General features: G+C 42.4%; 2 protein-coding genes across 4 annotated transcripts in view; both read right to left on the bottom strand.

Moving 5' to 3' along the window:
- Positions 1–5,047, bottom strand: part of TSG101 (tumor susceptibility 101) — a 22,293-nt gene extending 17,246 nt beyond the window's left edge. For both annotated transcript variants that reach the window (XM_075425264.1, XM_075425266.1), the window contains exons 1-2: positions 4,949–5,047; positions 1,284–1,368 (exon numbers count right to left, since the gene is read on the bottom strand). In XM_075425264.1, coding sequence (XP_075281379.1) covers positions 1,284–1,368; positions 4,949–4,990 — 127 coding nt within the window. In that variant the 5' untranslated portion in view covers positions 4,991–5,047. The remainder of the gene's footprint in view (positions 1–1,283; positions 1,369–4,948) is intronic.
- UEVLD (UEV and lactate/malate dehyrogenase domains) lies at positions 1,292–19,999 on the bottom strand. Of its 2 annotated transcripts, XM_075425262.1 has the most exons (13): positions 19,922–19,999; positions 18,062–18,146; positions 17,340–17,402; positions 16,438–16,601; positions 15,545–15,680; positions 13,833–13,957; positions 13,115–13,220; positions 11,127–11,297; positions 10,011–10,184; positions 9,358–9,442; positions 8,587–8,710; positions 6,098–7,257; positions 1,292–1,368 (listed from the first exon to the last, which is right to left on the bottom strand). In XM_075425262.1, the coding sequence occupies exons 1-12, from the start codon at positions 19,961–19,963 to the stop codon at positions 7,093–7,095; spliced, it is 1,440 nt and encodes a 479-aa protein (XP_075281377.1). In that variant the 5' UTR covers positions 19,964–19,999; the 3' UTR covers positions 1,292–1,368; positions 6,098–7,092. The 2 variants fall into 2 exon arrangements, with proteins under 2 accessions (XP_075281377.1, XP_075281378.1); XM_075425263.1 differs by lacking the exons at positions 1,292–1,368; positions 6,098–7,257; positions 8,587–8,710; positions 9,358–9,442 and adding an exon at positions 10,908–10,992 and having other exon boundaries at positions 10,115–10,184.

Genomic DNA, 19,999 nt, shown 5'->3' with positions numbered 1-19,999 from the left:
CAATATCTAACAAGCAGTGACTGTTATCATTAATTTACATTACAACCCCCCCTCATACCAATTTTCTATATACTTGACTATGTTTTCTTTATACTCTTAAGGACTGTCACAACTACTCACTTTTAATGTTTATTGATTTACAGTACTTTCTAAATAGAACTCTAAAAATATCACCACATGATAGCAAAGCTGAGTTTGTAAGACACAAGCAATCTCAGGAAACCAACTCAGGAACCTGACGAAGTTCAACAAGGGCAAGTGCAGGGTCCTGCACCTGGGAAGGAACAACCCCATGCATCAGTACAGGCTTGGGGTGGACCTGCTGGAGAGCAGCTCTGCAGAGAGGGACTTGGGTGCGCTGGTGGACGACAGGTTGACCATGAGCCTGCAGTGTGCCCTGGCTGCCAAGAAGGCAAATGGTATTCTGGGATGCATTAGGAGGAGTGCGGCCAGCAGGACGAGGGAGGTTCTCCTTCCCCTCTACACTGCCCTGGTGAGGCCCCATCTGGAGTACTATGTCCAGTTCTGGGCTCCCCAGTTCAAGAAAGGTGAAGAGCTACTGGAGAGAGTCCAGTGGAGTGCTACAAGGATGGTGAGGGGACTGGAGCATCTCTCCTGTGAGGAAAGGCTGAGGGAGCTGGGCTTGTTCAGCCTGAAGAAGAGAAGGCTGAGAGGGGACCTTATAAATGCCCATATATATCTTAAGGGTGGGTGTCAGGAGGATGGGGCCAGACTCTTTTCAGTGGTGACCAGCAACAGGACAAGGGGCAACAGGCACAAACTCAAGCACAGAAATTCCGTCTGAACATGAGGAAGAACTTCTTCCCTCTGAGGGTGACGGAGCACTGGAACAGGCTGCCCAGGGAGGTTGTGGAGTCTCCTTCTCTGGAGATATTCAAGACCCACCTGGACACAGTCCTGTGAAGCCTGCTGTAGGTGACCCTGCTTCGGCAGGGGGTTGGACTAGATGACCCATAGAGATCCCTTCCAACCCCGAACATTCTGTGATTCTGTAATACGGCATCACTGAGTAATTAACTAAAAGTTAAGCTGTGAAAAACGCAATACTTCTTGGCACGTTAGACAGACTCAGTCATAATAGAAAGGTTATTTCAGAAAATAACTGTCTGTGTTTCTAAGAAAGTACTGATGTCAACGATGAAGACGAGAAACTCAAATTACGTTTTCTAGTTTTAATCTCCTTCCCCGCCCCCCCCAACCAACCAAATGTATTTAAAACATCAACAATTTAATAACAAAAACTTTCTCATGCACAGACTAACCATATGAATCCATGACAGGTTTGAGGTCCTTGTACTGAGTAATAACACTGGTCGTCTCCTGTACAGTTAGGTCTCTATACTTATACTGGAAAATAAAAGAGAAAGAATGACTTTAGAGACTAAATTTTCAGTATAATTTAATTTCATTTTACCCAATAGATTGCATTTATGAGAGTTTACATTGACATATGGACACTGTCTTCCACTCTCGTTTTGGAATAAGAATTTATTTCTCCATATTATTTATCTGAACACTACCCATGTAACTTAACAAGGTGTTAAGATGCTCTTAGTCTTAAATAAGGATCCATACATCAAGTGATTTGGGGAAAGCTATTGCATTTTCATTCATGTTTTATCTGAGATATATGTGGATCTCAAAAAAACCCCAAAACTCACCTCCAAACAAATACAGTGACATTTCAAACATTCCTGATACACAGTGATCTACAATCTGAACCTCACAGATATCTTTCATAGCACTTCTCAAAACATCATAGTAGTTATCAATCATTGATCAGTATCTTCATGCATTTTATCAACTAGAAAGCAGACATCTCACGGCATGCTATGATCAGTAATAATATTGTTTTAACTCTCTTCCTTTTATCAGGAGCAGGGAGTAATTCACAGCACAGAATATCTGTAAAATACAGATACACTACTACAGAATTTCAGCCTCAGAACTACAACCCACAGAGGAGATGCTCCTGGGCAACAAAGAGCTGGTTCACCACGTGGCGCAGCTCTTTAACCCTGTGGCCATTCCCCTCCTGATAACTACCATTAAAAATAAAAGCTAACAATAGAGTCCGTTGACAAGGTGTTCATTGCAATAAAATAAAATTTAAAATTTACAATCTTCAGATGTCTTAAGCAACATAAACAGGCAGCATCCTTCCATTTAACCATGGTCGAAGACAAAGGGCCCAACACAATGAAACGTAGAATGTCAACGCAAAGAACTTAGATGTTAACAGCATCTGAACAAATTGATTCAGACATTATCCAAGAGCAAAGCGTGGTCCCACAGCTAAAGGTCACCTTTGCTCCGACAAACATTAATGAGTTGTGAAGCTTAGAAACTAACTCTTCTTCCTATCACGTACAGAGACTGACAAGGGTGATACCTCTGGGCACGGTAACTCTTACGTGAACCCACCACGCCACTTCCCGTAACGCCACCTCAGACTACCCAAAGCACCTGCACCTTGGGGAATGCTGTAAGGAAGGGCAAACCAGCCATATGGTCAGCCTGCAAAACGCTGGTCTGCAGGAAGGCAAAGCAACCCCTCGGGCAGGGACGGCCCAGCACAGAGGTCAACCAGACAGCGGGTCAGGGCAGCCCCTGGATGCTTTTTTGATGGGAGGGCTGCAGCAAAGTATCTCAGCCTCCTCCGGAAGGATGCAGGAGTGGAAGTGTGCAGAAGGGCCTAGACAGAGGAGGGATAACTTTGCTAGCACTTCCTCCCTCCTTCCCCAACACCCACCAGAAGCGAGAAGTAAGAGAACACGGAGACAGAGGTCTGTGAAATTCAGACTAGGCCAGTCCAGAGACTGGCAGTACATACCCAAATCACTGAATGTGTTACAAGAACATGAATGAAAGCATGTCACCAGCCACTTTAAAAGGTAAGAGGCAGCCTTTTTATAGTAGTGTACTTTATGGTACAGGATATAGGCTCAAGAAGATTGGCATGATCACTATTAAAAAAAGAATTGCCTTCCACTAACAGAAGCTCCTAACAAGCACACGGATTCAGAGTCAGGATTTAACTCCACTTTTTGCACAAGAGTCTCAAGTCAGTTTAGTCGAGGAATAGATAAAACAACACCTGCCTGCTCAGCAGATATACTGGGAATCTGGTACTTGGTGGCTGACAGGACTGATAAAACCTAGATTTGGTTTTCTGGGGTGCTTTTAAAAATTAGGTCCAACATCTGAAAATTTTTTAAAAAATATTTTCATATGCCTCTTAAAAGTAAGAGTATTGCTGCAAACAGTTTTTACACTGAGTGATGAATAATTAACTACTTTATAGAGTATAGCTTGTAAGACTCCAGCTCCTACCATAAACAAAATTAAGTGCTACTTCAGCTATTAACTTCAGTACTTAGATGCAGGTAACTACCGAAGACCAAAGTTCTGAATGTTAAAATGACATATGAAGAACTTCTTCCTAATGAGAATGATCACTGTTCTAGAATTTTTGATTGTTTAAAGCACAAAATATACTCTTCTGCGCTTATTCGTCTTTTCCATTCTAACGATTGCTAGAAAATTGCAAGCCAATTTTTTCCTGTGTTCATATAGTAAGTAGTTGAGCATTTCGAAGAAACATCAAAATCTCTTTGGAAAATATAAGATGCTAGGGATTTCTACAAAGGTAACTACAACTGATTAATTTGATTTCTTAATTTTTTAACTTTTTTTTTTCCTCCTCGATTCTCAAATGCAAATACATCCTCCTCATTTTACTTATCAGGCAACAGACCACAGAGAGATGAAGCTTTTCAAGATTAGACAGCAGGTATATACCTGAAGTTAAATTAAGTATTTATGTTTGCCCAAACTAGAGCTTAAGCCTTTTGTTATCTGACACACTGCACTATTCATACGTGAAATACCACTAAGCTTCCCTCTACAGAACCGAAAGTGTAACTATTTTTGAAAAATAAAGTAGTGAAATAGTAACTTCATTTTTCATCAACTACTAAGTACGCTGCACTTTGAACTTACCTACAGAAAGTCAAATAGCATTTGAGGTATAAAGTGGGTGTGTGGAGGAAAGAGGACACAGGACTACACATTAACTTCTGTTTCTTCTGTGGCATGGCAATAATTCATTCAGGGAAGATCGGTGTATACAAACATACACATGATCTGATTTGCTGACACTGAGTTAGTATTCAGCTCATTTTCAAGCTGACAGAAAAAATTTGCTTATGATTCCGAGACCCTTTAACAAGGTTTCTTCAGTTCTGGTCAGATTCTAACCTGTCAGACTTAATTTTAAAATTGCACAAATACGATGACTGTTATTTAAAATAATCCCCCCAAACAAAACCCCAACCCCCTCTAAGTACCCAGCCTTTGGGGCTTTCATTTCAAGCTGCTGGACAAAGCCCAGCTTTCACCTGCAGAGTGGCACAGCTGCACATGGCTCTGTCTGACCCAGTCATTAATGCTTCGCTTTCCAAGGATTTCCGTGTCTCCTTCAGCACGGGCGCTAAAGCCACCCGCCCCTACCCCACCCAGCGCAGTCGAACTCGCCTTCCGCCTCCCTCCCCTGCGCCGCAGACGCCGCCACACGGCCGGCCCCGCACCCTAGCCCCGCTGCTCTCCACGGGCGGGCGGTTCCCGTCCGGCTCTGCCGGCAATGCCCGAACCCCGCGCTACGGTGTCGCGGGACGGCGAACACCGCAACGCCCCGGGCTCCGGCGCACCACGCGCCGCTGTACAAACGGACCCAGCCGGCCGGACACAGCCCTCCTGTCGCCGCTCCGCCCGGCGTCACGAACCGACCCGACCCGACCGCATCGCCCCGCAGCCCCCCCGCCAAGGGGGGACCGGCAGAGCGGACCGCCGCAGGGGACGGCCCGCAGCCACAGCCGGGCGGGCGCGGAGGGGAAGGGGCTCCCGGTGCCCCCGGCCGCGCCGTTACCTTGGCGAGCATCTTCTTCAGCTGGCTCTCAGAGACCGCCATGGCGGCCGGCCCCCCCTCCGCCCACCCGCCGCTCCCGGTGCCGCCGCCACACACCGGCCCGGCCCGGCCCGGCCCAGCCGCCCCTCCCCGCCCCTACATAAAAACAGGAAGCGGCGGCGCGCGCCCGCTTCCGGCAGCGACACCCGATTCCGCCCGGCCGCGGCGACACTTCCGCCAGAGGCGCGCGTCACGTGGCGCGGCGGGGCCGGGCCCTGCGCGGGGCGGGGCCGGGCCCCGGGGGCTGTCCCTGCGCTGCTCGGCAGAGCCCGGGCCGGCCCCGGCTCCCCCGCAGCGCAGCTCCTGTCCGCCGGCAGCTCCGGGAGCCCGTGTCCGCGGGAAGGCCGCGCGCCACTCCCCGCCCCCGGCCCGATTCCAAGGAACACCACGAACACCAGAGCGACGTTTCCTCTACATCGCCGCGGCTGGTTACTTTATAACACAAGCATCGACCTGAAGACAGCCCTGCAACAGTGTGACTATTAACAAAAAAAACCTCTACATACACGAAACACCTGGACTACTGACAAGAGTAAATGCTCAACAGATCCGACGCAACACATCCAAGAACAACGTAAAACCACAATTTCATCCCGTTTTTTCCAAAGTAAGAGAAAAAAATACCCAACCCCAAGCATAATGTTGAGTGCTTTTCTTTAACGTAGCAGCAAAGTTGGTCACTTGGCTTGCAGCCATCATTCATTTTGTCCTATCATTGACAATCACAAAGAAGGACATTTGAGTACTCCATTAGAAAAAAAAGTAGTGAATTACGGGTTGTTTTTTTTTCTTTCTATTTTTATCTCAATTCTGAGACCGATATAAACTCTGAACTCCTTGTCAGCCTGGCTCTATGAGATATAGCCAGCAGGCACAACGGAATAGCTCTTCTGCTCTGAGGCGTATCCTGCTTTTGCTCAGAAAGCCCCATCAGTGCGTAACCAGTCAGCCCCAACATGGAAACGTGGAACGGCATTCTCACGCTGCACACAGCAGGAGTAGGGCCCACGTCCCCTCTGCCTGCATCGTGACGCCGAGATGTGATCAGCATGTAAACAGTCTTTACCAGCACAGTCAATCAAGAGTCTAGAATCCCCAAAAACCCTTTACCTTAAAAACATCGGCTTTTTGTTTCCTCTGAAAACCCACACCCTGCGTTTTCAACACCCTCCCGGCCTCCCCCGAGGAGGGTGACAGGTTCTGTGGCCATCTCGAGTAGCTGTATTCTCCTCCGGTTGATGTAAAGCTGGCTTTGGACCAAGGCCTGGCCTCGCAGATACCTCTGCACCACTTCACTGTCAGATTTCACTCTTTATTTGAAGCCTACCCCCTGCTCCTCCCTTTCAGGAAGAGCACACATTCCAACGCTGCATGGGGTAAGCGTGCTGCACGGATGTACCAAGAACTGCTGATGCTTCAGCGCTCTGAATGTCCTTACAAAACAAGAGCAAACAAGTCACGACCAGGAAGCCTCAGACATCAGTAAACATACATCAGAAATTCATATCCAATACTTCAGGTTTGAAGGATACTGCTAACACCACGCTTTTAGCTTTTTTCCCCCTTGGTAATAAGCAGGAGTCCACTGACAGAAGAGCATCTGTGACAGGCACCAAAGATGGAGCCACAGAACTGCACCCCCCGGTGCCCTGAAGAGCTGGAGGGTGACCCTACTCCAAACAAGCCCCTGACACAGCACGTAAAAACCAGGAGGAGGAGCTCTAGCTGGCTCTATGCACCGGAGTTTACGCAAATCTGGGCAAGCCGCTCTCCTAGCCTGTCCCAACGAGGTGCAAAGAGCTAAGAATAACCCAAGAATCAGGCTATAATTAGCAACAAAAAAACATGGGCAAGAGTCACCTGAATTTAGGTAAAACATTCTTGCACATTCCCCTCCTCATTTTGGCTACCAAAAGTGCACTTTCCAAATAAGAAATTACTGTGCAGTGCAGTATTAAATAATTTAAACCAAAACCGAGGAAGCACTTTTCGAAAGTAAAAAAACTTCTTGTTTTATATGGAAATCCGTATGTACCAAGCAACCCGTTCTGCCTAGCAAACCTCCGGCTTCTGCGAGCAGACACTGTGGCTTCCCTTGTGCTTGCTCACAGCTTCAGTTGCTGCTGAAGGTCGTGAATCGAGCCTGCACTGCTTTGCAGTTTCTCTTGCACCAGGGGATCTTCTTCTAGTTTGAGCACTTCAATCACTCCATCGCTTCCCAGAATACATGGCAGGCTTAAGAACACTTCACTGTTTATATTGCAACATCCCTGCAACAACACACAAAGAACAGTCACACAGGTCCTTACTTCTGCTGTCTGAAGCATGAAGTACACAAAACAACTTGATTATTTTAATTAATCAAGGATTTTCCATCACATGGCATGTTTTGTATAGGTAAAATTCCTGTTATTTTAGATCCCGTGCAATGGGTTACTGTACAGAAACTGTAGAATATTACAGATAAAAAAAATCTTGAACCATTCCACACTTGGAGGAGTTTCCAAATATAGACACATCAGGCCTCTATAATGCAGGCAAAGCTTATACTACAAAACACTTGTTTAACCAGTTTCTTAAGCAGAACTAGCAGGGACACTAGACAGTACAGTATCACTAATTCTTTTAGGACTGAACAAAAGAAATTATAAAATACAGCCAAAGAGAGCTATCCAGGGAACATTTTTCAAATATCAATCCCATATTCATTCTGTGAGAGACTTTATCAAACTTATATCCCTATAAATCAAGTTTACACCGTAGATTTTGTTTATTTTTAGGATCTGTATGCGAAAATTTACATTCTGTAGTTACTCTGCAGTTTAAGAGACATGTCACTCCTCCGTATCTGCATTTAGTTTATAAATGATTAGGAACTTCACTTGAAAACATAATGAAATTTGGTGAGTATCTGTACTTGATACAGGAAGCAGCCTGCTCAACCTCCCTGCACTGGGACAAATCACCCTTCTGAAGCCTGTAAATACACGTGGCCAGTACATGTTTCTACATGGTTTTTTTCCTCATATGAAATGACTTAACACTTTAATGAAGCCTCTTAGGATAAACTTTAAACAAGGTTCAGGCTACAATTTTAAGTTAAATACAGCTTTGTAATCTTCTCCTCAATGTAAAGTATAAAGGAGCAAAAAAGCAGCTGTTTTAGAGCTGGTCTAATAAAACACTGGCAGAAAATGCATTTTATACTTTCTTAAAATACACTGAACTTTTTTAGCCTCTGGGAAAGCCTGCATTCAATACTGAGCACTTGGAAACTGCACACACACCTTTCTCTTCATTTGCCAAATCCAGCTCTTCCAAGGGAGCTGGTCAGCAACCCTGAATGTACTTTTTCCCTCTGGACTCTTGTATTTTTGGGAGAACAACCCACTGTTAATATTGGTTTCAGATTAACACAACAATTTATTTTTGCTCATTTTTGGACTAGAACTGAAAGCTGTTGTTGGAAGAAAGTAACAGAAGTAGCGCTACTTCAGAACAGTTACTTTGAGACATCTGTGCTGCTAACATTGATGGTTATGTCCAATATGAATAATATAATTACAGTGCCAACAAAATGATAATAACAACACATTTACCTTTGCCAGAGTGGATACAGAATGGACCTTTCTTTTATTTTTCAGTATACTGTCAGTCAAATCAGCAACTGAGAGCCCAAGAGACCAAGATCTCTGACCTTTTCCCTTTAGAACTTCCATAGCTCTATATAAACCAGGAAAAGGAGAAAAACATAATGTTCAGATTTTAATTATTCCTATTTTGGTTTATATGTAAAACCCAAAAGACAGATTAAGTGCACCATATCAGGTAAAATATACTATAAAAACATGATTCTCTGTTTTGGAAAACAACCCAAGGGAATTAAGAATTGCTTTAAAGAATTTCTTTATGTGTTTTTTACCCACACCAGTAACAATTCTCTTTTCTGTCAAGAGGTGTAACTGATACATGGCTAATTAAACCAGGTAAATTGATCCAAATGTGTACTTTGCTTTGAAGTAAACGGCTTCCACACAAGCTCCGAGAAAAGTGTGCCAGAAGGTTTCTCTACTGGGGTTTTTTTTTAAACACAAAATCAAACTGGCAGCTCTAACATTCTAGTATATATTCTACACAGCTTGTCTTGTCCTTAGATCATCACAGGCACAACTACTAAAACTTCAGAAAAACAGTGGGCATATACACACATATGAAACTGAGTAACACTCAGACCTAGAACTTCCTATAAACACAATGTGTGAACATTTTAGAGCAAACTTCCTCCTTCATAAAGAGCTGAAGGAAAAAACTCTGCAAACATCAAGTGCCTAAACATGAAAACAAGAAAAAAAACTTTATAACGGAGTTACCTGTTAGCCACCTTCTCCCTTGAGTTATGAGCAGCCATTGCTTCTGTTTGATTTGCAACTAAATTACAACTGGTCCATGATGGTACTAAATACAAACAACCAATATTTAAATACACATCTAAATAGTGACTAAAATAGGTACCAGATAAGGTGGGGAGAACTTTAAAAAAAAAAAAGAAAAAAAACCCCAAGCCTTCCAAACCATCCTTCCCTCACAACAACCCAAAGGTAGTTGATGACCTTCTAAGGTTCCCTGGACTGCTGAAATAAACTCTGTAGCAGCACCTGGCCTTAAAAATAAAGTAATATGTAATAATTCTTACATTAGCAGCAACCTACCATATATTATACCACATTTCCTTCCCTTTCTGTACCTCTAACCTATATTGATACACCAAATGAAGGGCACTGGAGTTTGTAGGTTCTATTTTTTTTTTTTTACTGTGACAAACGTCAAATACTTTTGCTACCACTCCAGGTCTAGAGGCTCGGACACACACCAAAATTGTATTATTTAGAAGCATTATTATGAAAATCTACTACCCTGCTTATGACTACCTTCATTACTTTTCTCAATTATTCTTTCATTACTCAATCACTTAAGCACTGCCAGGACATTATATACTTGTAGTCATAATAAAGTATCACTTTACCTTTGTCTTCCCCTTGTTCACCAATAATCCAAGCATCTTTTGCCAGCACCTGTGCTTTCAAAAGGTTTGTCAGTATATACTGAAATCTCTCAGTATCGAGGTTGGCACCTACTCCAATAACTCTGCTTTTGGGAAACGCACTCAGCTTCCACGACACATACGTCATTACTTCAACTACACACGAAAGAAAAATATGTTGACAATGAACGACCACTCAAAACACAACTGCAAGCTACGAATCACAATTATAAAAAAACTCAGGACCAAGTTGTTCACTTTAGAAAAGGTCTAAGCATGTAAGAACATATCAGTAATTTATTTCAACCTAAAACATCAAGTCAGGTGGGGAGGAGGTGAAGAAAATTCACAGCCCAAGTAAAGTTTTAAGAGAAGTCAAGTGAAACTTCAGAATGAGTCACCAGGCTTCCCTCTACCAGAAATCTCACATGCTTCTGAATTTAATTCAGCCAGTGTTTAATGTCTTTTCATTTGGCAAGCACTCTTTTCTCCATCTCCACTGCTCTAAATGACTGGAAGGGTAAGAAGCACTTGAGAAATAGAAAAGGGCCGTCTTCAGTGCATTTACAGGACAGAGGGGCTCCCATGCACTTCTCTCCCTTTTAAGTAGTGTTTTTGCTTTGTCTTAGTTCACAGTATCACTGACCCAACAGATCTAAACTTTCCATCACAACACAGCTGCAATATTTACTATCACTATATTACGTATATTAGTAGTCTATGAGTCTGATGATATGGCATATAACATGCATGCATCTCTCCATACTGCACAGGAGAAACGTATACATAAAACAACTGACAAGACAACAGCCAATGGATACTAATCATGTAGATACAGTCAGGTGGAAACTACGGACAGAAACATACAGAAATACATACCTTTTACACAAAACAAAGTATACTATTTTCTTTTATCTTGGTAACAGTAAAGAAAAAACCCTCAAAGACAGTGTCCTGCTCAAAGCTGAAAAGGAAAACATCTTTCAGAGTAGCAAAAATTTTTAACTAAGTGGGTGTATTTGGCAGCAATGTATTTTTAAAACAGGCCAAAGGGAAAGCCAGCTGAGGGACAGAACATTAGGCCAAGTACCAACATACCTGGATGAGAAGCAACCAGGAGAACAGTATTCTGACTGTAGTGTGATATTGCTGGGATAATTCCTCTGAACAAATCCACATTGCTTTGTACGACATCAAGGTAAGTCTGAGCATTACCCAGGGAATTCACTGTAAGTATCACAACTTTAGAATCAGCTGAAGCAGAAAAATCTGAAAATATAACGAAAATATGTTTTTAAAATTTATGTCATTCTATCAAGTTTTGGATTCAGCCGTCCTAAAGGATGAACTGCAGCATCCAGCTTAGTTAGGGTTTCTTCCCTTCCTGTCTCCCCCCATATCCCTCACCGTGGAATTTGGGGCACCTCCACAGCACCTGTAAAACACAGCTCTCCCACACAACTCCTTTCCAGACTGCAATTTGTCCAAGGTTACAGAGCAGAGACCAGAAAACATCTAGATGGGCTCGACAAATAAGCTCTTCCAAGTTTTCTTGGCAAGAGAGAAAAAAAAAATACATCCATGAAAAGGCTGCTTCATTTTTATCCTGGTTTCTAAAGAAGGAGAAAGACTTCTACTCCTTTTTCTGATGCTTCTACAGTTTTTGATCTTGTAGATCAACGAAGGACATGTACACAACCATAAAAAGTGTTCCAAAAGTCTATTTATTAACTCAAGTAAAACACATGTATTTATTAGCCTAAGAAAACACATAACTACATCTGCTGAAGAAATTCGTTAAGTCAAAGCTGCCTTGAGCAGGTAACTCTGACCATACAGGTGATCAGCCTGGACACAGAAACAAGGTAATTTGACTGTCACACCACTCCTGGAACTACCTGAAGCCAAAGCAGAGGCCTAGTGCACTGACAAACTGGAATTAATACCAGCTTGCCCCAAACCTAGATACAAGCATACTAAAATAACAGGTGACAGCGTATAAGCATTTTGTAATATTGTAACACTACCAACAGCATAGCCAGCAACAACATACAAGCTTTTTGTACCACAGCTAAATGTAAACTAGTAATAGGCAACCACAAAGGCACAGAGATTTGTATTACAGTTGCACAACCAGGGTTCATGAAAAAAAAAGTGCTAGCAGTAAAAACTGCAAGATAAGATCAAAGGATGGAGAGCAGGCAATGTCAGGTGCAGAATACGCAGATAAGATGCTTGGTGGAACCAGAACAAGTCCCTGTCATCCCCGAAATAAAATAAATTACATCAGGAACACAATAAATCCCCTCATTTCATCTTGCAGAGGGCGCAAGAAACATAAAACTGCCACACACAAGCAAGGAAAAATGGGCAAGTTGCTCAATTCAGTTCCAGCTTCCCCTGTGGAAGAGCTTCTGAGCCACATCACCTCAACCTCTGCAAGTCAGACTATTACAGACTGTAGCCGTCACCACTAATTATGGAGATATGGCATAGTCTCTGTTGAATCATACACTCACAGCTAACTGAGGACAAGACTGTTAATAACTAATTGTTTGAATGTGCAGTGATAATGATTAGGAACTAACTATTGGCCATATGCATGTTTAATGACCATCAACCTAGGAAAGCAGTACTTTGAAACTTTCCTTTATCAGCCTTTCTAACACCGCTCTCACAGCTATCTCTAATTCCCTAACACATATACATTTTTTCCCCGCTTCCTTCCCTCTCTCCACCTATGACACTGAAGTACTAGCTTGCCTTCTCTCTATTTCTGCACGAGTCCAATTTCAGCATCAGCCTCTTACCCTAGAAGTACAGACTCACATATGTCTACCTCTACAAACAGAATGAAAAAAGCCCGAAATAAAAGTGATGCAAGCTTTGCTGAGCCTTCGCTTTCCAATTTTACCCTGAAAAGATGAAGAAAAGCAAGAAGCTATGAAAAGACAACAACATCTTTTTAAAAAGATGGCCTATATGCCTAAGCCTCTGTATCTCCCCAGGCATCCTGCTCTCATTAAAACGAGCACAAGCACACACAGTACAGCGCTCACTCCCATTCCAGCAACAACATCTAATACCTTTGCTGATCTCCACATCTGGCAGAGCAAAGATCTCCAAGTCCATGGTCCCTCCTTTTGCTGCACCTTCAGAAACATCCAGAAGAACCACCTTGTCTGCAGCACCCTGTATAAATAAAATTAACACAGATCAACAACAAACCAAACTAAAACTTGTTCTTGTGGGGGTGAGGAATAAAAACCAGTATTCCGCCAATTCTGGTGTTTGTTGTACTGTGTATAATACAAACAAAATTACTGACCAAAATTAATATCAAATCACAAGAAAAAAAATGTAGTTTAGTGAGTGTAACCGGAAAATGACTCATTACAGAACAAACAAACAAACAACTCAGAAAACCATCTCGGGGAAGTTGTAAGTGCTGATGTTACTGCTGTCTCTGAGCATACAGCCTTACTGAAGTACAGACCATCTAGAGACTATCCTTTCCCAGGGGACTAGGAGATGCCAATTGTAAGAGGTCACCACTCAGGCGAGAATCCTTTAACTAAGGATTTTCAAAATAAGTGAATTCAATATTCAAGCCTTAAAGCTGACTGAGAAAACAAGACAGAAACTAATGCTGCTGTGTGCCTGTAAGTTAATTGAAGAGGCAAATGATGTAAGCAGTGACATGGCTATTAAACTGCTGCGTTATTTTTGTGTGTCAGACACTAAAAGCTAGGTTGGAAGCCTCTCTATTAATCAGGTCTGTTGCGATTTACAATAATTACATACCTTTGCTGCAACTGCTAGCACACATGCAAGGCCAAGATCTCCAGCTCCAACAACAGTAATTTTCTTAAAACATCCTTCATTTTTGCCTCCACCAATTTCACTCTTTGATTTCATGTCAGTCTCTCCTACAATTAAATCCACAAACCTCAGTGCTCATCCACACTGTATCAATACAAGTATTGCTGCTTCATAAAGGGTGACAGTTGTGTCAGAGTTAAACCAAATTACACAAACTTTTTCAAAACAGCGGTCAAGCCTAACCATAGAAAACTCACCACAACTTGCAAGGTGTAAACCACAAATATTCCTCTCTGCATAGGAACATTTCTTCACTAAGTAGAAAATATGAGCATAACAATAACAAGAAGTTGGACACTAAGACCATACAAACAATACTCCCTTTGCTACTGTTACAGGTGTGAATATATACCATGGTCACAAAATTTTGTAAAATATTTTATATTTTGAAAAGACATGCAAAATGGAATTTGACCAAAATACAACAATCTGAGGTTGTTTAGCCAATGCTACTGGTAACACAATGATTCTCATTAACAGAGAGAGCTTTGTAACAGAAACATTAAGATTGATTGACTAGAAATGTGTATTGTGAGCACACACGTGTGCATATATGTGTACATAATTACCAGAACAAACCGCAGAAAAGGATTAAAGGGAAAGGTTTGCACTAGTTGCCACAGACCACCATCTGTGATTTCACTAAAAGCAGGAAGAAGAAAAGACAGACCTGAAGAAAATGTGTCAGGATGAAAAACAACAGGACTGGAGCCATAGAATACCCACATAAGCAAAATAGGAGAACTATGACATTCAGGAATTTTGCCCAAGACTTACAATAGGTGAGATAAAGTAATGAGGCAAAAATGCCAAATAGCATCCACTCCTGAAGGGTGTAAAAGACAAGTCAGAAATCAGTTTGTCACCATTGAACAGGAAGAACCCAAGAGACATGACACAGGCTCAACAGCCAGCACTCCTTGTCCTCAGTGTTGCACACCAGTGACTGTGGTCAAAGGGGTCACACTGCTTGCGACTGCAGATGTGAGAGCATGAGTGAATGAGATCTCAGAGAATGAATGACTGTGACTGGGTAAAATAAACTTGTTGATAATAAACTCACATTACCCTTCCACAAAATCTCATAGAGCTTTGCTGTAATAATTTCCAACAAATGAGTAGTATCAAGTCTACAGCATTTTTCAGTAGGCTTAAATGCAAACGTCTAAAATTAGCTGCTTATTCAAAGACAGACAATATGAGCTCTCGGTTCAAAACGAGGAACTGTTAATTATACAGAGAAAATACGGAACACTGTGGACACGCAAACACCAAAAATTCAGGTATTAAAATTGTGTAGGCATCTTTGTGATATCAAGTAACAACAATAAATAAAAGAGATACTGTGTAGGAACATCACAAACAAATACATGACAATATAGAATCATAGATTCATTAAGGTTGGCAAAGACCGCTAAGATCTTCAAGTCCAACCATCAACCCAACACCACCATGCCTGCTAAACCGTGTCCTGAAGTGTCACATCTACACGTTTTTTGAACGCCTCCAGGGATGGTGACTCCACCGCTTCCCTGGGCAGCCTGTTCCAATGCTTGACCACTCTTTCAGTAAAGAAATTTTTCCTAATATCCAATCTAAACCTCCCCTGACGCAACTTGAGGCCATATCCCCACCTTCAGTGATCTTTGCAATGTAGGAGAGAAGTTCCGATTGCCTGGCTGCATCAGAAGATGACAGTGAATACAAAGGGAGCTCTTCCTCAAATTTTGCAATCATTTCCTTGATTAATCCAATGACAGTTGACTTAGGCTGAAATACAGCAACACAGAAGACAAAACAGTTGACTAGCCATTTCATATAGTGGTATCAGCTGTAAACTGCAGTATTTCATCAAGAACCACAGCTATATGAAATTTAATCAAATTATAAACACCCTTAAGACTTACTTAAACACTTAAGGTGAAGAAAAGCCTGTGAATTTTTGTATCAATAATGAAAAATATACCCCATCCATTTCAGAAAACTAGCATTCATTAAATCATTTTTACTGGCCTGGCAGACATATTTAAGCAAGCTATTTAATACAATGTGTAAAATCATTCACTAATACATTGGATTTTGAATCGCTATGCTAATGTTTCAGAGTTCTGCTGAAAGAGACATACCCAAAAGGCAGGAAATTCCATCGAACTTTCTTGAGGGATACTCAGTTGGTCTAGTATTACTATTCCTTATGCACAGCAACAAAGCAAAAAGCATCAAAGGGTCCACATGAGGCTTACACTACTTTATAATGAAGTCAGTCCCTTTTTTCTTCAGTTTAAAATAATTTTCCTTACACTCACTTATAACCTTCTTTACAAATACTTCTGACAGTCTGAAAGCTGTAATTTCAAGAGACAACGTTCTGCTTCTCTCTGCATAATCATTACATATTTAAGATCGACAAAAAAATGCAGAAAACAAAAAGCCCTGAACACTACCCACTCCTCTCCATTGATCTCCACAGGATACCATGCTTTATTCCCAAATACTTTCCTCCCCTGTCAGCCACTCCAGCTCTTACATGGCTCCAGTTTTGCAGGTAGGGCAAATAAATCCTGCCATGAGCATCAACATGCTTTCCCACCGAAATGCCCATGTTCACAGTCGGCTTCAAGAAGCAAATGGGGGGAGCAAAGGGATGAGAATCCAGAATCCACAGCTGAATAGGTATGTTATACGAATTACCTGTTTAACACAAAACGAAAGCCATTGCTAACTTCTGCATTGAGACGAGGCACTAAAAACCAGGCATGTGATTCACACTTCATAATTACAAACAAAATAAGCCTGACAGACCACCTTCCAGACTCATACTGCAAAGTATTTATGTTACTTAGGCTAGTTAATATAAACAGACTTGTCTGGATCAACTTGAAGTGCTACTGATTGCGTTTTTCTTAATACAAAGCTTCGTTGTTGTTTTGTTCACCAGGGTATTCTATCAGCCAACGTGTCCCCTTTTTCAGGCAAAGAAATCTCTTACAGTGACCCATTTTATACTTGTTTTAGGTCTCAACAACTGATGCAAAGAGGCATCTGTTAAGAGCTTTACCTCAGACTTCAAAAGCTTTAAATTAAAAACAAAAAATTACCTAGTAGTTATTTCTGGACACTGCCTATACAAGCATAGGGCTTGTAAAGTTCATGCAAACTCCATGAGAACCAAAGCGTTTTCCTATACAGTCTCAAACTACACGATTTTTTTCAATAGTTAATTGACTTATCTAATACCACCTTATTTCAGCATCTAGGAGTGCATGAAGGGACCTGTTTATGCAGTAGAAGTGGCTTCTGCAAATTCATGCAAAACGCTTTATAGCCACCTTTAAAGAAGCTGCACAGTACATTGTTAAGAGGCAGTAACCAGCACATTTTACAATTAGATTCATAACTGGTAGGGAAATTATATTTGACTTATCTTACCATACTTCACTGGAACAGTACCACTAAAATTCAGGAGGTCCTTCTGGGATCCATCCTTGAAGGCTGAAATTAAAAATGGGATTTTAAAATGTAATAATAATAAATCCTTTTGATTCTGGCATGGCAATCCCATCCACAACTATCAGTATACATCACTAATTTTTCTTTAAAACTCAGATGCACTTCTCCTGAAAGAATCAAGGCTAAAATGTTACTAACATATTTCCCCCCTCTCCCCCCATGATAACTGCTTAATGGAATCTTAACGAAAATTACATCGGTACAACTAAGCACATCATTAGTCTGAAAATTCCTTGTCCTGGGTATTTCTGGTGTTGCAAGAACTTTCAGTCAGACTGAAGGATTCTGGAAGTTACACTTGATAACCTAAAAACATCAAAATGCTTTCAATGCAGTGATGAGATATGGGAAAAATGCTGTCATGTGTAAAGAATTTAAAAGAATATCATTCTTCTTTAATTACTCACAAGTTACAATAAAAGGAAACAGTGAATGAGTCGCTTTGGCTTTTCCATGCATGCATTCTCAGAAGAGCTTTTAGAAGTAGTCACATGGCATAAGAAATTTTACTGCCAGTCAAAATAAAGATAGGAATACAACTGAAAGATATTCACACTATTTAGATTCTATTCTACACAGTCTGAATTTATGGCAAGTAAGAATCCCCACAATTAGTTCAAAGTAACCGTATCACTTCTTACTATATGTGCTCATGGAGAATCTGAAGTTTGGGTAGGTCTTGTTAACATTCTTCAGCTCTTCTATGGTCAGGTCTCTGAACTTATACTGGGAAGGGGAGGAGAAAAAAAAAAAATCAGAAAAAAAAAAGTTTCACTTCAAGGCTGCTTCTTTTATTACCAGAGACAGGGAAAATGAACCACGAGAAGGTAGAAACACAAGAAGGGGAAGGTAACCACTACTTATAGTATTAGAAATAGTTTTGGTGTGAAATAAATCCTCAAAAACATTGATACCAAAACCCCTCAAACCTTTAAAGGTATCACAGGCCTGCTGTTGCTACATTAGAACTCAAATTCTGAACATCACTCCTTATATGCCACTCCTTCCCCTTTACAGCTGTGCGAGCAGAGGCTTAACAAAATGTAGTCTCCTCTCCTCACGATAATTAAAGACAATATAAAAATATAAACCTCTCAGAAAAGAGAAGTCATCTTATTACTGACACAGTTACTACTAAACACTTAGATCCACCTGTACGTGTTAGAAGAGTTTAATAAGATGTCGATTTCCACAAACATTAAAATTGCAAGTAATTAGCCGATGGGAGATTTTTTTTCCAAGTTTAAGCTGTCCTTGAGAGCTGAGAAAATCTTAACAAAATGATGCATCCCTCTTTCCCGCCTGCAGAAAACCTGCCCACAGATTAACAGAAGTACCCATGCTTGAAATGTGATCTGAAAGTAATTATCAGCAAGAACGAATCACTGCTGCTTCATTTAGACTGTCCCCAGCTAGTCTGACACCTGAACTTCCAAAAGATTGGCATCCTCCCACATCTGACAGTTAGGAAGAATATTTTCCATTTTCAGGATTAGAGCATCTGCTTCTCCTTTTAGGAAGTCTGGAGCTGTCCTGGAACCCTCACCTAAGCAAACACGACTGCAGCCTGGCAGAGGCCAAAAGAGCTGCTCGCTGCACTGGAGCACTTGTCACGAAGCCGCAGCTAAAAACCGCCACCTCTCTGGTCAGGCAGCCCCCCAGAACCACCCGCACTGCTACTGCTGCATGGACGGCACGATTATTTTCCACTTCGCACAGCAAAACACAAAGCTGCTGAAAAGAAACACCTTTTAGTCAGCTCCTCCCCATTCAGTCTTACAGGGTACTGCAAGCCAAGCAGAAAAAAGAAAAAAAAAAAGAAATCAAACGTGACCAAATTAGGAATACGCACATAACTTAAGTTTAACACATTTTCAGAAGTGCTGATACATCTGGTTGTGAACTCAAAGCCATTTTGCCCGGCTGACCCCCTTCTTGTTTGTGACACAAAATGAGGCATTTTATTAAATATTTTGTTCTTTTCCAAAGATCAGAAGATTTATGAGGCGAGTGGGACCTTTCTCATTTTGCACCTAAAGTTATTCGGCACGCCCAAACTTTACACAGGCACGCCTCAGCCTCTCACACGGAAACGCAAACGCCTTTACCTCAGAGGGACGCTGTGAAAACACACCTGCGACTCCGCAGCGCGGCGACACCAACGCAGGGACTGCCACGGAAAACCCCCGCGGGAATCGGTACCTCTCCAGGCAGCGGAAGGTGCCGGCGGCACGCAGCCCGCCACGCGTGTCACTGCGTCCTGCACCGCTGCGACAACGCAACGCGTGGCGCAACTTCCAACTCGGCCGCGGCACGGCCGTGTAAATCCCGCACGCCGGGCGGGACGGGGCGGGAGCCTTCGAGGAGCGACGGTCCCCTCCCGCCTCAGGTGAGCCGCTCCTCCCTCCCGCCCCGCCCAAGCAGCCGGCATTTCCACAGCCCCCCCGCCTCGCGCGGCCCAACGGCCGCCGCGCGCCCCCTCCCCACCCTGGCGCGCGCACCTTGCCCAGCAGCTTCCTCAGCGCCTCCTCCGAGAACGCCATGGCGGCGGTGCGCGGCGCGGCGCGGCGCGGCGCGGC

The sequence above is a fragment of the Opisthocomus hoazin genome, chromosome 7, assembly GCF_030867145.1.
Source record: "Opisthocomus hoazin isolate bOpiHoa1 chromosome 7, bOpiHoa1.hap1, whole genome shotgun sequence".
NCBI classification, from domain to species: Eukaryota; Metazoa; Chordata; class Aves; order Opisthocomiformes; family Opisthocomidae; genus Opisthocomus; species Opisthocomus hoazin.
The sequence above is the reverse complement of the archived record's forward strand: the minus strand, read 5'-3'. Positions and strand labels throughout refer to the sequence as shown.